Below are 16,769 nucleotides of genomic sequence, written 5' to 3' on the forward strand. Positions count from 1 at the left end.
TGTTTTGACCGATCACCCATATAGAATCAAATTGGTTGGATAAAAATAATCAATGACTATATTTAAATTTAAAAATTATTTAGGTCAAAACTGAAATTGATCGGAATCGAGATGTAAAAAATAACCTAAAATCTAAATTGATGGAAATTGTTATACTGAAATGATTTGAGATTAATAGATTATAGAGAAGGAATCGAACCAAACCGCCGCGATTTTGAACCGGATAATTAGCATGGCTATCTGTTGGCAAGGCAGCAAGGTCACCCTGACAAAACCCTTTTTTATTGAGCCGCTTCTCGTAAAACCCAATTCCTAACATTTGCAGTTTCGCTTGTTCTCCCTTATCCCCTCCCATTAAGAAGATGCATTCTTTGGCTGCCACATCCCACCTTCTCCCTTCCTCCGCCCGCCGCCGGCAACTGCCTCCGTCTTCTTACTCTTCCTCTTCCTCGTGCGTTTTTTCATCACGCGCCACCACTATCAAATGTGATTTCGCTTCTCAAAACGATAAACCCCCAAAGCCCACTTCTCTCTTCCACTCCCTCTCCAAGCCCCTCGCGCTAGCTTCAGCTTCCGCTTCCACTCTCCTCATCCGCATCACCCCCTTTTCTACCCTACACCATGGAGGTAGTGGAGACAACTGCGGCGGCGGCGGATTCTCCGGTGGTGGAGGCGGTGGAGATGGTTACAACGGCGGTGATGGAAGCAGTGGTGGCAACTTCTGGGAAAAGCTCTTTTCTCCTTCGCCGGCAATTGCGGACGATAACAACCAAACCCAAGAATGGGATTCTCATGGATTACCGGCCAACATCGTTGTTCAACTCAACAAGCTTAGCGGGTTCAAAAAATACAAGCTTTCAGATATTTCGTTCTTTGACCGACGGCGGTGGACCACTGTAGGAACCGAAGATTCATTCTTTGAAATGATTTCGTTGAGACCGGGAGGGATCTACACGAAAGCCCAGTTACAGAAAGAGCTTGAAACTTTAGCCACTTGTGGTATGTTTGAGAAAGTTGACATGGAAGGCAAAACCAACCCGGATGGAACATTGGCACTAACCATTTCTTTTACTGAAAGCACTTGGCAATCAGCTGATAGGTTTAGGTGTATCAATGTGGGGCTAATGACTCAATCGAAGCCTATCGAAATGGACCCCGATATGACAGATAAGGAGAAACTGGAGTATTACCAAAGCCTAGAGAAGGATTATAGGAGGAGGATTGAGAGAGCTAGGCCTTGTTTGTTGCCAATGCAAGTGCATAGAGAAGTGTTGCAGATGTTGAGAGACCAAGGGAAAGTGAGTGCTAGATTGTTGCAGAAGATAAGGGATAGGGTTCAAAGATGGTACCATGATGAAGGGTATGCTTGTGCTCAGGTTGTCAACTTTGGGAACTTGAATACTAAGGAAGTGGTTTGTGAAGTAGTGGAAGGGGATGTTACACAGCTTGTGATTCAGTTCCAGGATAAGCTTGGGAATGTTGTTGAAGGGAATACTCAGCTTCCTGTTGTCAGGAGAGAATTGCCTAGACAGGTAGATGACTGATGTCTAGACAGCTTGTGCTTCTTGGTTTTTATTTTCTAATTTTCTGTATAGAATGTTTAGGGGGTAATTTTTAAGCTATGAGAAACTGATAAAGAAGTGAAGAACATCATGCATTCTGATATTTGACTTTATAGTTTTTGACTTTCAATGCTAGTTAGTTAACTTAGTTGTGTTGCTCGTCAACAGGTGTAAGTGTCGGATGCGAGTATTTTCAATTTTTTCTAAGTTTCTCCATGCATTAGGAAGGTCCTTAGAGGGTCATATCGCATGGGTTTTGGACACTGGTATTCCAAGAAAAATGAAGAGTCTGATCAATTAGCACGTTAGGGTAGGATTTGATCTTTGGTTCAATTATAAAACTCCTGAAGCAAATATTTACTTTCAGAAGCTGCTGTAAATGTTTAGGTAAGTTAACTTGATCTTTATCAGAACATGAAATGGCATACAAGTGTAGGGGAGGGAAAATATAGTGTGAATATATAATAAGGCATTAACTTTACCGCTTTTGAATAAGGTGTCATGAGCCATAGATTTGCTATAAGATATACCCCTTCATTTCAAGTTTCAACCATTAATGAGTGATCTTTTGTTGATTAAAATGTTTGTTTTCATGCTCCAGTGTGACTGATAGATAGTTTAATACCTTTAGTTATGGAGTTGCAAACTATTGCTATTTATTTAGTTTCTCAAATATTGTATTTTGGTTGCTGATTTAAGTGACTAGTTTCAGTCCTGATAGTGATTAATTGTTGGCTTATCATTTATTCCTGTGCTTTTGATTTACAGCTTCGACCAGGCAATGTTTTTAATATTGAAGCGGGGAAACAAGCCCTGCGGAACGTAAACTCGCTGGGTTTATTTTCAAATATTGAAGTGAACCCACAACCTGATGAGAAGAATGAGGGGGGCATCATTGTTGAGATAAAGCTCAAAGAGCTGGATCAAAAATCAGCTGAAGTCAGTACAGAGTGGAGTATAGTACCTGGACGTGGGGGGTCCCACATTGGTATGTAAATCTAGTTATATATTCTTACTCTGCTATTCTGTATGTAGAAAATAAGAGACTGTGGTTTAACTTTTAATTTCTTACTTATATTGTATGCATGCTGTGCTATGTTTTCTGTTTAGGCTTCACTTCAACCTGGTGGAACTGTATCTTTTGAGCACCGGAATCTCAAAGGGCTTAACAGGTCCATTCTCGGTTCATTGACCACCAGTAACTTTTTTAATCCTCAGGTAATTTTCCTAAGGAGTCATCTTACTGTGTTCTCTCAGCACTTCACCTCTCTTGGTCCTTCTATTGAATATTTTCTCCAGTGATCAATATAAAAATTTGATCTTACAACGTTCCCCTTATTTTCTTCAGGATGATCTTGCTTTCAAGCTAGAATATGTGCATCCATATTTAGATGGTCTTTATAATCCACGCAACCGAACCCTTCGTGCAAACTGCTTCAACAGCCGGAAACTGAGCCCAGTTTTCACCGGTGGGCCAGGAGTTGATGAAGTTCCACCAATATGGGTTGATCGAGCTGGTGTTAAAGTTAACATTACAGAGGTAATCTGCTATTTATAAAAAGGTTTTTGAAGTGATTTTTTGTGCCTTGGAATCATTTTTTAATCAAATGATTATGCCAGAATTTCACCCGTCAAAGTAAATTCACTTACGGACTTGTGATGGAAGAGATAACAACACGTGATGAAAGCAGTCATATATCTGCCAATGGTCAAAGAGTGCTGCCAAGTGGAGGTATCAGTGCAGATGGACCTCCGACCACACTCAGTGGTACTGGTGTTGATCGAATGGCCTTTCTACAAGCAAATATAACACGTGATAATACCAAGTTTGTTAATGGAGCTATTGTTGGTGAGAGAAACGTGTTCCAGGTTAGCCCATTTTTTTATGTTGTGAATATTTAGACTGAATTCGGATAGTCCATTTTCCTTGAAATATCTGTGTTTGACATCCAAAAATAGTATGTTCAAATGCAAGGGAAAATGTAAAAAAAATCAAGCATACCTATGTCAGAGTCATACTCTCATCTGACTCTCATCCCCTAGTCCAAGTAACATTGGGTGGTCTATACATAAATATATATTTTAGTTTGCCTAAATTTTTTTCCTAGTTACTTGACATTTATTTCCTCGATGTAGGTGGACCAAGGACTTGGCATTGGCAGCAAGTTTCCATTCTTTAACCGCCACCAACTAACAATTACACGATTTCTCCAACTCAAGCAAGTGGAAGAAGGTGCTGGTAATTCCCCACCACCTGTTCTGGTTCTTCACGGACATTACGGAGGGTGTGTGGGCGACCTTCCAAGTTATGATGCTTTTACGCTTGGGGGCCCCTATTCTGTGAGAGGTTATAACATGGGTGAGCTAGGTGCTGCCCGGAACATTCTTGAGGTAAGAAGGATTGGAGATACCTATTTCTTCCTTAATATTTTGTTCGTTTTTGAACGTCTTTTATGTTGTATTTCGCGTGAAACGTAAGCTGTTGACCACAATAACGGAACCGGTGCAATCTTCTTCCGATTTGGAGAATAAGTATCTTAATACCTTTTTCCTTTGCTATCTGCAGCTTGGAGCTGAGATCCGAATACCTGTGAGAAATACACATGTTTATGCTTTTGCAGAGCACGGTAATGATCTAGGAAGTTCAAAGGATGTAAAAGGGAATCCAACGGAGATCTACAGGAGAATGGGTCACGGTTCATCATACGGTGTTGGTGTCAAACTAGGTCTAGTGAGAGCCGAGTATGCTGTTGACCACAATAACGGAACCGGTGCAATCTTCTTCCGATTCGGAGAAAGATACTAGAATGTGATTCGGGTTCAATTTTGGTTAAACCCAAGGTGGCCATTTTGGCTTCTGGCTACCACTAGAGCCGTTGTTGATCTTGGAAATCATATGAGAAGCATGAGATCAAGTATACTATTTAATCAGCTTTATTGTTCCAAATAAATTTTGTGCATGATTTTATGCTGTTGTGTAAAACCAAGGATTCATGAGGAAGTTGTGGGTGCTTGACTTTGCTTTTTATGTTCTCAAAGAATCAAAATCAATCAGAATATTATGATTCGAATGGTCTTTCCATTTTTTTTCTTACCATTACTAAATGTAAGGCTTATCAACGAAATCGAGAAAATCAAAAAATCAACACAAATTGAGTAAAACGGTTCGATTTGAATTTACATTTAAACGGTTCGGTTTTTGGTTGATTTAAAGAATCAATTCTATTAATTCGGTTCGGTTTGAGTTTTCCATATGGAACCTACTTGTTCCATATTGAATCGAATAGACAAATTTTTTTTTTGAATTTATAGCTTCAAGTGAATTTTTCATTGAAAAACCGACGAACCGGATCGAAACAAACCAAAAAAACAGCATTATCGAACCAAATCGAATCGAAAAAATTAGTTTTACATAATTCGGTTTCAGTTTAAATTTTAAAAAATCATTTATTTCGGTTCAATTTTTAATAAAAAACCGAACCGAATACACTCCAACTTAATGCCCTTATTTCATCCCATAATTTATTTTTCTTTTCTTGCATGAGTATGTAAACATATACTTTAATGCATAAATATTATAATTATCAGTCGACGTTATTTGAACAGTGTCTATAAAATTATTATTTATTTAAATATATCAAAAATTATTTAAATTGAAGTGAATGCCCAGGTAAGCATAACCAATTGTCTGATTTGCAGATTAATACTACAACAATATGTATATAACATTTACCCAATCGACTGGCTAAGGCGCACCCCAACTTTCCTGCCTTCTACAATTTATAAACGGCAAGGCATTTCTTGGGGACCCCAATAAAGAAAATAATCGTCATCATGCACTGTTCATTTCGGTCATCCAGTGATGCCTACGCCAATCTTATAGATATGTACGCTCATGATCGAGCACTGAAATCAGGAAAACTACTTCATGCGCACCTGATCATCAATGGGTTGGCTCGTTTGACTTATTTGGCCACTAGGTTGATAACATTTTATGCAGAGTGTGACCAAACATCAGACGCTCGTAAATTGTTCGATAAAATTCCCAAATCGAATGTCCACAGTTGGATTTCAATCACAAGGGCATATATCCGACGTGGGTATTATCAGGAAGCAATGAATGTTTTCTCTGAAATGCAAGTAGAAGGTTTGGGAGTCGACAGATATCTTATCCCCAGCATTTTGAAAGCTTGTGGGCATGTTTTGGATCATGAAACAGGAAAGAAAATCCATTGCTTGTGCCTGAAGAAATCTTTTGAAAGTGATGCTTTTATTACCACTTCCCTCATTGATATGTACTCAAAATGTGGGCAAGTTGATAAGGCGAAAAAAGTGTTCAATGGGATGCTTAACAAAGATTTGGTAGCTCTGAATGCTGTTGTTTCAGGATATGCTCAAAAGGGGACTGCAGAAGAAGGGTTACGTTTGGTGGAGGAGATGAAATTTATAGGAGTTAAGCCTGATGTAGTTACTTGGAACACTTTGATTGCTGGGTTTTCAAAGAAAGGTGATAATCTATTGGTGTCTAAAGTTTTTGAACTGATGTCGGTGGATGGGATCGAGCCAGATGTTGTATCTTGGACTTCTGTCCTATCGGGGCTTGTGCTGAATTTTAGATACGACGAGGCTTTTGATACCTTTAAGAATATGATGAAACAAGGGTTATATCCGAGCTCAGCTACCATTAGTAGTCTTTTGCCTGCTTGCATGAATGCAGTGAATTTGAAGCGTGGGAAAGAGGTTCATGGATATGCAATTGTGATTGGAGTTGTAGATGACGTTTATGTAAAGAGTGCACTTGTCGATATGTATGCAAAGTGTGGCTTTATATCTCAAGCAAAAACTTTATTTTGTAAAATGTCTGAAAAGAGCATTGTTACCTGGAACTTGATGATTTTCGGGTATGCGAATCATGGATACTGTGAGGAAGCAGTCCAGCTTTTTAAACAAATGGAGGGAGAAGGGAAGAAGCCGGATTACTTGACTTTTGTAGCAGTCCTCAGTGCTTGTTGCCACTCTGGCTTGGTCGAGCTTGGAAAGAGTTTATTCGACTTGATGCAAGAGAAGTACAAGATTTCACCGAGGTTAGAACATTATGCTTGTCTAGTAGATCTTATAGGTCGAGCCGGGAAACTTGATGAGGCTTATGATGTTATTAAGACAATGCCTATGGAACCAGACTTATTTGTATGGGGAGCTCTATTAGGAGCATGTAGGAACCATGACAATATTGATCTTGCTGAACTAGCAGCTAAGCATCTGCGGGAGCTTGAGCCTGGTAGCAAAGGAAACAATCTGCTGTTGGCGAAGTTATATGCTGATATTGGCAGTTGGGGATATGTTGAAAAGTTGAAGAGGATGAAGAAAAAGAAGCTGGGAAAGTTTCTAGGGTGTAGCTGGATAGAAGGTTCCTAATTACGTTGAAAGAAAAAAAAGTGTTTTTCCACCCAGAACGATCGGCATATCTCATGCTTTATGTTATGATTTTCTCGAGCTCACTTGTCTGTGCTCCCTTATCGGCTGATCGGTAATTAGTGGTCCGGAACCGAAGGGCTTCTTGGTTCTGTTTTAGTATTTGAGGGCGTTGCAGTTTTACTGCTGATTCTTCAAGTATTTCATTTTGGTTAGAAGAATCAGCTGCATTCATTTGTGTTGTATAGAATCGGCACCGGAATCTGCCCTGTAAATATTGCATGACCTGCTACATTCATATATATATATATATGTGTATTCATAGCTCTACCGAATACTCTAAGGAGATTCCCAAACATAAACGGGAAAATAGTAAAGAAGAAAATTCAACATTTAAGGGGAAAACAAGGAAAGAAAGAAAATGTCATTAACATTCATCGATGAAGGTAACTTCAAAGATGCCAACTTTACGCTACCAAATGGGTATGTCATAAACAGCCAAAATCCATCTCATCAAGCTTATCAACAATAAGATAACAATAATAAATAAAAAGTACCCAAATTTTAATATTATTTAAGTTCTAATGTCACAAAATTAAAGAAAGAAAATCAAACAGGAGCCCCGCGTTTTCCATGTAAAACCAACACCACCAAACATTAAACTAGAGCTAATAATAACGTATAATATCTTGAAAGATGGAAAGCTTTACTTTTCTGAAGCTGGCATCGAAGTAGAAAGTAAATTAAGCTTGACTTTTCAGATCCAACGGCTGATATTAAGTTATCCACGTATCAACTAGAGGTGCAGCGGTTAGATCTAATGCAAATCCACGTGGCATTATCTCTTCAACCAAAACAGAAAGAATAAATAAATAAATTGCTATGAACAGTTCAATTTCGGACACAGAAAATGGAGCGTAACTGAAAGGAGATAATTTTATCGCGTTCTCTCTTCTTTCCTTTTATATATTCTCTCTGGAAATTGCTCATTTTATGCAATCAAATGATCGGCTGATCTTCGTTTTCCTTGTGTAAGTAAGTGATTTCACTCTCGTTTGTTTCTTTGTATTGAATTCTGTTTGTTTGCTGAGAAAACGGTGGAAATTTTGAGATTTTTCTTTTCCTTTTTTCCCTTCCGATTTCTCATGATCGAAACAAGACCCGGAAAGTCCATTATTGGTTCCCTAATATTTTGATTCACACAGGGCAATTTAGGAAAGTGGCTTTAGCTAATAATCCTTAATTTTTTAGTAAATTTCAATTTAATAAAGCATGATTTCTTTGCTATCTATGCTTCCCGAGGAAGTGACTTCTAATTGAGATTCTCATACATTTGAATTGTAATAGGATTAAAGGTTTTAATGGAAGAAGCTATTTGCCTAGATTTGCCACCTTTTAGACAAGTTGAAGTTCTGAGTTCTTGCAACAATGAATTTTGTTTTCCGAGGGAGTAGAGGAGATATTGAGAGCGGGTTTTCAGGATTTATTCATGAACGTCCTTCCGTGGTATGTTTGCTTATCCACATCTGTATACTTGGTTTGCCAGCTCGCCTAATAATGTATAATGGGACTTGATCGGTTACTGTGCTTTTCCTTTTCCAGCGTATACATGCATCTCGACCAGTTAACTCCAATTCACTGGCCTTCTTTGTTACAGGTAATGTTTCTGGTACGATTTCTTCCATTGCATCTGATGTTTTTGTTTCTAAATGATTCCTTATTTTATTTTTAACTTGCATTTCAATGCGTTCTTACCAATTTGTTTTCGGCAGTTCTTTTGCTATTCATGATTTTAAACTCTCACCAAATGTCTCCAAACTTTCTGGTACGTTCATGATACACATTTGCTGAATTACTGGGAGCATGCTGGCTGTTAATACATCATGGAAGTATTCTCTTTTTCTGTGCATGCAGCTTTGGCTAGTAGTGGGCATCTTTTTAATGGCTACTAGCCTTAGGATGTATGCAACTTGTCAGCAACTTCAAGATCAGACTCGAGTTCACGCCGCTGCAGGTAGTGGTTTTCTTGGTCATACTGAGTTGCGTTTGCACATGCCACCATCAATAGCTTTTGCTACAAGAGGACGCTTACAAGGACTAAGTCTCCAACTTGCCCTTCTTGATCGTGAATTTGATGACCTAGGTATGGTGCTTTTTCAAAACTCAGTGATGTGATCCCGTGGTTTAGTTTTAACATGCACGAGTTGCTTCCTTTCTGCTGCAGATTATGACACCCTAAGAGCATTAGATTCGGATAATACTTCCGCAAGTCATTCGATGAGTGAGGAAGATATAAATGCTTTACCAGTGCACAAGTACAAGGTCCATGGCTCAGACAAGTAAGCACACATGCTTCTGTTTACGTACTCAAGATTTCACTACCTATAGCTTGTTTTGGTTGTGAACTAGCATCCTGGGTTTGCTTATTTTCTTGCCATCAAATTCATAATTGTGTGGATTGAACTTCCTTGTTACTTTTACAGTACTGGATCATCGGTGCAATGGACCTCATCTTCATCAGTACCAGTTGAGGTATTGGTAAATAAAAATTCCTTCTGCAGTTGCTTATTCTATTTGTTAGTTGCAATAACTCTTTCATTGAGGTTTACATTTTTTGAAGATGTTGGTAACATAACAAGTTATCGTGTACATCTTTCATGTATGGTTTTTGTAGTCTAAGTCCCAAATATATTTTGCAGCAAAAGCAAGATTCTAGGAAGGCTGATGGGAATATGAAGGCTTCAGAAGATGAACTAACTTGCTCTATTTGCTTGGATCAAGCGAACGAGGGGGAGCTTGTTCGGATCTTACCATGTTTGCATCAGGTCCTATTTTTACGGTCTATTCATATCTTCTTTTGTCATCTAATGATTTTATATTGTACTCTTCATTTGTCAAAATTGTACAATGTTTCAGCTTTACATACAGATGTCAAATTCCTGACTTGTTGAAATGGATGATGTTATACCGTTGTTAGCTGAAATCTGCCCTTGACATAATTTATCACGATCCATGAATCTTGTTAATGTACGAGCATCATTGTGTTTTTTTATGCTTGGTCCTTGGTTGAGATGCTTATAGTTAAATCCTAAATCCAGAACTCTGTCTGTAGTATAATTCCAAGTTGTAAATGGTGGTCATCTTGATTGCATTTCAATTAGTATGAGATTATATGGAAATTCGATAACATTTTCTTCTTGCAGTTTCATACCAACTGTATTGATCCATGGCTGCGGCAACAAGGTACATGTCCGGTATGTAAGTTCAGAATGGGGTCAGGATGGTTGGAAAACAGGGAGAGTGAATCATATGATTCAGACATGGTTTAACTCGACTCCGCTGGCTGTGTTATGCATCTCTATATATATATATATATTTACGGTAACATTAAAATAACATTTTTTCCTCCTCTGGGGATCTGACTGTAGATCTCCATAAGGGTAGGGTTTCATCATGCTTAGGCTTGTACAGTTAACTTCTCTTTGACCTTTGATGTTTCAATCCCCATCTGGCATTGCCAACTTGTAGCAGTTTTTATGATCTGGTACTAGTCCAACTTATTCCAAGCTCTGTATTTTGTTATCATTTTACCCCATCTTAACCCCAACTTTGGAATGATTGTCGGAAGTGTCTTTGTTTTGATACGGATATTTTCTGAGCTTTTAAACAAGTTTGTTTTATATACCTACAAGATTTTACAAATGTTGAATTCAGATGTTTTATAAAATAATAATAATAATAGCAATGAACTCAGATGGTGCAAGACACCACTGTTTGGTGAAATTAACGACCCTATGGATAGCTATAATGACATCTTTATCTTAAATTAATGATTAATATTATTATCAATTATTAGTTAATCTAATAAATGAAACGTTAATACTTTTAAATAAGGTAAAGGTTTCATCTTTTAAATAAGATTTATATTTAGAAAAAAAATAAGTTTAGAAATTTATTTTATAATGGATTTCGATCGGTGAATTAAATTTTGATTAATAAAAAAATAATTAAAAAGTATTTGTTTTTTTATTATTAAGTTAATGGTGATTATACATAATATATGTTTTAGATACTCTTAATCATTTGACAATGAACGCTTAATCACTTTTGTAGTTGTTAGTGCTAGAATCCGTGACTTTTAAAAACATCAATAATTTTTTTAACCATTAGGATAAGTTGATTTATACTGGCGTTTTATATGCTCTAGTTTAATGATATGATATGATTGTTGCTCACTCCATTATGATAAAATTTAATTTAATTTAGAGATAAAATAATATTTAAATATTACGTTATAATAAATTAAATAGTCCTATACTAGTGATTCTTTTATCGCATTTTAGCAGGGATAGATGTACTTAATCTTTTAGAGGCCAAGTCTATACTCATTATTTTAAATAAATTATTTAATATAATATAATTCAATATATTAAGAGAATGAAAAAATATATCTATTTATTTTTTTGAAAAAAAATAAAATTTTTAAATTTATTTTTAAATTTTTAGATCTATCACTGATTTCAAGCGGTCCACTCGTGTTTATTTACTATGTCATCTTCCCCGTTATTATCAACGCTGAAAAAAGGGAACTACAGAGGAAAGGAACATAAACATGAAGAAATCTCCATTTATTATTACCATACGCATACTCTGGAGCAAGTAAAGTAGAACTCCTCAACTAAAAATAGTAGAACAGAAGAATCGTAGTTGGTGCAACCAAAAACAAAATATATTATCCAAATTTATTTTTCAAAAATGTAAAAAGCCATTTGAAGCCATAGATAGTAAGCAAAATTCTGGTATAATCCATAACTTTATGATTAAGATTGAGTTACACTAAGAGGTTAGAAAGAAGAGTGTAATGATTTGTATTGTTGCTTAAAAGGAAGGTGGGTCAAAAGTCGTCTTCGCTGAGTCCCCATTCACCAACCAAAAACTATATTATGCATGTCGCGGTTAGGCTTCCATCTTCCTTCATTGTCAACGTAAACCTCAATTTACTGCTTTTGGTTCATTGCCAATTGGGGAAGATGCCATAACTCCCTTTGACTTCTCTCTTTATCTCCAACATTTAACGGTTACATATTACACCTTGGAAATATAGTTTGCAGCCTCCGTTCCAAATTCGTGATTTCAATACACATAAATACGATTAAAAATGCATCAAAAACTCATATTTAATATGTTAAAATTTTATAATTACGATAAACATGACGATGAAATCGAAAATGCGTACCCATCTATATATACTATTGAAATCATTGAGTCAAAGACAGAAGAATCAGATGGTCATTGGTTGGGACGATTGCTTCACTGTTTTCTTTGGTGGTAATTAAAAGATACATGATTACTCCTCCATATATCTCTTTCAGGGGCTCCATTTATCTTTCTAACTACCAATCCTCTTTCATTAATCCCTAAACCACAATTTGGGATATTGAAATCATAAAAAATGATGCTTTCGGATACATTGTTTTTTATTATTAAATTATTTATTTTACTTTCACTTGGTTTTATTATCTATATCATCCGAGTCTCAATATTTGAATATATTTAATTAAGAGTTCATATTTAATACACTAATAATGTATAATTCTAGCACGAACCAACTTATCCTCAGTGGTTAAAGGAATTATTGTTGTTCTTAGAGGTCACTGGTATGAGCACCAACAACTGCAAGAGTGATTGAGCGTTCATTATCAAATGTTTGAGAATACTTAGAACATATGCTTTGTAATCACCTTAACTAAATAAATAATAATAACGTATAATTTTATGATTTGTATTGTAAGTGCATTAAATGATTATATATCCTTATAATTAAATTAATTTAAATAATTTAGTTTTAATATTTATGATATGTGTCATCATATAATTAATCTAATATTACATAAAATTATATAATGTGTGTATCAAATAATAATCTTTCAATTAATTTGTTTTAAACTTTTTAGAAACCAAAGTGGTTAAAGGGATGGTTGTTCTCCTTAGAGTTATTGGGTTCGAGCATGATATTTAAACGTTCATTATCAAATGATTAACGATTTTTCGAACATATATTATAATCACTTTAGACTAATAAAATTAACTTTTTATATTCTGGGATAATAATATTCTAAAAAAAGATGTCTTTTTTATTAATATAGGGAAGATACAAGATAATATTTGTTCAAATATAACTTTTAACTTATTGACATTGAACACTCGGACTCCATGCATCTATAATGCTCGAACCTCTTCAGGAATATTAACAATTTCTTTACTACGAAAAACACTTGGTTCGTGAAAAAAAAAGGAGAACTTTTGATGTATTGGGATAATTAATATTCTCGTACTCATGCAAAAATATGCATGGTAAACACAAATGTTGTATACCTTGTGAAATTTTTATAGTTACATCTGATTTTTCCTTAATTACACAGATGTAACTTATATTGTAAATATTATCGGAAAAATACTTTGTGAATATCAATGATAAATATATTTATTGTTAATTATATATTTGGAATATTATAATGAAAAATATAGTATTTAATATGTGTTAAATATGAATATAAGATACAAATATTTAAAGAGAAATAAAAAAATTTATTGTTGAATTGAGTAATAAAGAACTCAATACACTTATACAGATATTTTAGATTCGAGTTTTGTATATAAGAAAAAAAATAACATTAAAAGAATTTATATTTTAAGATCTGATTAAACTTGACTTAATTAGATATATGTAGACTACATAACTAACACAATATTGGGTGTTAGAGTTTAAAAAAATACAGGTTATCAAAAAAGTGTAAAAAAGAAGAAGAGAGAATTCTCTTTTTGTCTAAACAATTCTGGAAATATCTGTAACAAAGAAAAGGTATAATCACTTACTCCAGCTGTTTTTAGGTTTAAAAATGGTGAAAATTTGTATATAAAGATAAGCTCGACGGGTATAACAAGAACAACCTCATTGATTAACATACTTTAATGATACTCGACAGTGAAGAAAACTGGGGCCAACGTTTGGTAATTTTCTGCTTTCAGATCAAACATGTTAACATCGTATAACCTAATCAACCAAACCAGAACACAGAGACACATTCACTACATTCTTATGTCCCTATATATTCATACATGTTTCTCCACGAACAGAAAATACTAAAAACCCTAAACTTCAAAACGAACATAAGAACTTGGTTTCCAACATGGGGTGTTCAGGTTTTTTCTCAGCAGCAGTAATGCTTATCTTCTTCGTTGGCTGCTTCATGGCGGTTCCTGAGGTTGTCGCTGCAAATCATGGCGGCGTCACCAGACACTATAAATTCAGAGTATGCTGCTGCCATTGCATTTTCTTTGCTTTGCATTGTTTAAGATTACTAGTCCTGAAGTGAAAGTGATTCATTACAACAGTTCTCAAGAACTGATAATTTTTTTTTTTTTTTGCAGATAAGGATGAAGAATATCACTCGGTTATGCCGTACTAAAAGCATCGTTGCAGTTAATGGGAAGTTCCCTGGGCCTCGTGTCGTTGCCAGAGAGGGAGACCGATTGTTCGTTAAAGTGGTTAACCATGTCCCTAACAATATTACCATTCATTGGTACGTAAGAAAGTCACTGACTTCAATTTCTTCACTACTAAGAATTTTTCATGTTCATCCCTTCGGCAATTTTTGTTCTTTGTAGGCATGGTATTAGACAGCTTCGGAGTGGATGGGCAGATGGGCCGGCATATATCACACAGTGTCCCATTCAGACAGGCCAGTCTTACGTTTACAACTTCACCATAACCGGGCAAAGAGGAACTCTCTTCTGGCATGCTCACATTTCATGGCTCAGAGCCACTGTTTATGGCCCACTCATCATCCTCCCAAGGCGCAACGAATCTTACCCTTTTGTCAAACCCTACAAAGAAGTCCCCATCTTGTTTGGTAATCATTTTTTTTACTGGCAGATAAAAAAGTGTTCGACGATTTGACTGAGTTTTTTTTTTTTTTGGCTTGTTAAACAACAGGTGAATGGTTTAATGCTGATCCCGAAGCTGTTATCAATCAGTCTCTTCAAACAGGTGCTGGCCCCAATGTCTCCGATGCCTACACTCTCAATGGCCTCCCTGGCCCATTGTACAATTGTTCCGCTAAAGGTATATCGTATTCGAAATCGTGTTCTTGTTTTTTTTTTCACGGCATTTCTAATCGTTTTCTTTCTGTGTCAGATACATTTAAGCTGAAGGTAAAGCCTGGGAAAACATATATGCTGAGGTTGATCAATGCTGCACTCAATGATGAACTATTCTTCAGCATTGCCAATCACAGTTTCACAGTTGTGGAAGCTGATGCTTCATATGTGAAGCCATTCGAGACCGATACATTGGTGATTGCACCCGGACAAACCACCAATGTTCTTCTCAAAACCAAATCTCCAGCTCCCAGTGCCACTTTCTTCATGTTAGCCAGACCCTATTTCACTGGCACGGGTACAATTGACAATACCACCGTTGCGGGCATCCTTGAATATGAAAACCCTTCGAGTTCTTCATTGAAAAACGTTCCTCTTCTTAAACCAGTCTTGCCTGCCATCAATGCTACAAATGTCGTAGCCAATTTCTCAAACAAATTCAGGAGTTTAGCCACCACCAAGTTCCCTGCCAATGTCCCACAAAAAGTAGATAAAAAGTTCTTCTTCACAGTTAGTCTTGGATCCAACCCTTGCCCCAAGAACCAAACCTGTCAAGGACCTAATGGCACAAAATTTGCAGCTTCAATGAACAACGTCTCTTTCGCACTTCCATCGACCGCACTTTTACAATCCTACTTCTTTTCCAAATCAAACGGGGTTTTCACCACTGATTTCCCAGATTTCCCTCTTCATCCATTCAACTACACTGGCACTCCACCAAACAACACCCATGTCATCAATGGCACTACTAAAGTTGAAGTGATACCATTCAATACGAGTGTCGAAGTAGTGTTGCAGGAAACCAGTATCCTGGGTGCTGAGAGTCATCCTCTCCATCTCCATGGCTATAATTTCTATGTTGTTGGCCAAGGTTTCGGTAACTTTGATCCTAAAAGTGACCCTCCAAAGTTTAACCTTGTTGATCCTGTTGAAAGGAACACCGTTGGTGTCCCCTCCGGTGGTTGGGTCGCGATCCGTTTTCAAGCAGACAATCCCGGTAACGATTCATATCATTTAATTCACTTTCTAAATATGATTTCCTCGTTTCCTTATATATTCTGTCTAAATCATTCAGGAGTTTGGCTGATGCACTGTCACTTTGATGTTCATCTGAGCTGGGGCTTGAGGATGGCATGGATAATCTTGGATGGAAAGCTCCCTAACCAGAAGTTGCCACCTCCGCCGTCCGATCTTCCCAAGTGTTAACTTTTGTCACTTTAACCGGAACCTGAAGCATCATCAATCTTGCCACGATGCACAAACTTTTAAATTTCTCTATTTTATGTTCCATTTTACTTCATTGTTTGGAGGGTTTTCATGTAACTTATATACATATATAATCGTTTTGTTGGCGTCTGAAGAGTATCCTAAAGCCAACATTGACATTGAACATGGTTCTTTGCTATCGTAGTATCCATCACCAAGACAATGGTGGAGGTTTTGTACTTTGTATCAACCCAGAGTTTCAATGCAGTTGTTACGGCAATAATAATAATAATAAATCAAACTGTTTTAATACATCTATTTCTGTATTTGAATTATTATTTTTTGGAACTTTATTTAGAAAAATTAAGTGAAAAATCTGATTATTGAGATTTAAAGTTTAACACTTCTTAATCGGATTTTTGAAAATAT

General features: G+C 36.3%; 3 protein-coding genes and 1 pseudogene across 5 annotated transcripts; all 4 read left to right on the forward strand.

Moving 5' to 3' along the window:
• The first annotated feature begins 246 nt into the window (after positions 1 to 246).
• LOC120162094 lies at positions 247 to 4,580 on the forward strand (annotated as a pseudogene).
• Positions 4,581 to 5,353: 773 nt separating this feature from the next.
• LOC120162096 (pentatricopeptide repeat-containing protein At5g59600) lies at positions 5,354 to 7,085 on the forward strand. Its single transcript, XM_039172273.1, has one exon. The coding sequence runs from the start codon at positions 5,397 to 5,399 to the stop codon at positions 6,975 to 6,977; it is 1,581 nt and encodes a 526-aa protein (XP_039028204.1). The 5' UTR covers positions 5,354 to 5,396; the 3' UTR covers positions 6,978 to 7,085.
• An 810-nt stretch (positions 7,086 to 7,895) lies between these two features.
• LOC120162097 (E3 ubiquitin-protein ligase SDIR1-like) lies at positions 7,896 to 10,540 on the forward strand. 3 transcript variants are annotated; one of them, XM_039172275.1, is made up of 9 exons: positions 7,896 to 8,009; positions 8,322 to 8,480; positions 8,577 to 8,631; positions 8,747 to 8,799; positions 8,889 to 9,117; positions 9,199 to 9,313; positions 9,458 to 9,512; positions 9,674 to 9,799; positions 10,178 to 10,540. In XM_039172275.1, the coding sequence occupies exons 2-9, from the start codon at positions 8,403 to 8,405 to the stop codon at positions 10,301 to 10,303; spliced, it is 837 nt and encodes a 278-aa protein (XP_039028206.1). In that variant the 5' UTR covers positions 7,896 to 8,009; positions 8,322 to 8,402; the 3' UTR covers positions 10,304 to 10,540. The 3 variants fall into 3 exon arrangements, with proteins under 3 accessions (XP_039028206.1, XP_039028205.1, XP_039028207.1); XM_039172274.1 differs by having other exon boundaries at positions 7,896 to 8,005; XM_039172276.1 differs by having other exon boundaries at positions 7,898 to 8,005; positions 9,458 to 9,506.
• A 3,587-nt stretch (positions 10,541 to 14,127) lies between these two features.
• LOC120162095 (laccase-2-like) lies at positions 14,128 to 16,645 on the forward strand. The gene is made up of 7 exons (XM_039172272.1): positions 14,128 to 14,287; positions 14,406 to 14,557; positions 14,643 to 14,887; positions 14,971 to 15,099; positions 15,172 to 16,131; positions 16,210 to 16,394; positions 16,461 to 16,645. The coding sequence occupies exons 1-6, from the start codon at positions 14,165 to 14,167 to the stop codon at positions 16,338 to 16,340; spliced, it is 1,740 nt and encodes a 579-aa protein (XP_039028203.1). The 5' UTR covers positions 14,128 to 14,164; the 3' UTR covers positions 16,341 to 16,394; positions 16,461 to 16,645.
• Positions 16,646 to 16,769: the final 124 nt, after the last annotated feature.

The sequence above is a fragment of the Hibiscus syriacus genome, unplaced genomic scaffold (genome assembly GCF_006381635.1).
Source record: "Hibiscus syriacus cultivar Baekdansim isolate YM2019G1 unplaced genomic scaffold, ASM638163v2 tig00111402_pilon, whole genome shotgun sequence".
Classification (NCBI taxonomy): domain Eukaryota; kingdom Viridiplantae; phylum Streptophyta; class Magnoliopsida; order Malvales; family Malvaceae; genus Hibiscus; species Hibiscus syriacus.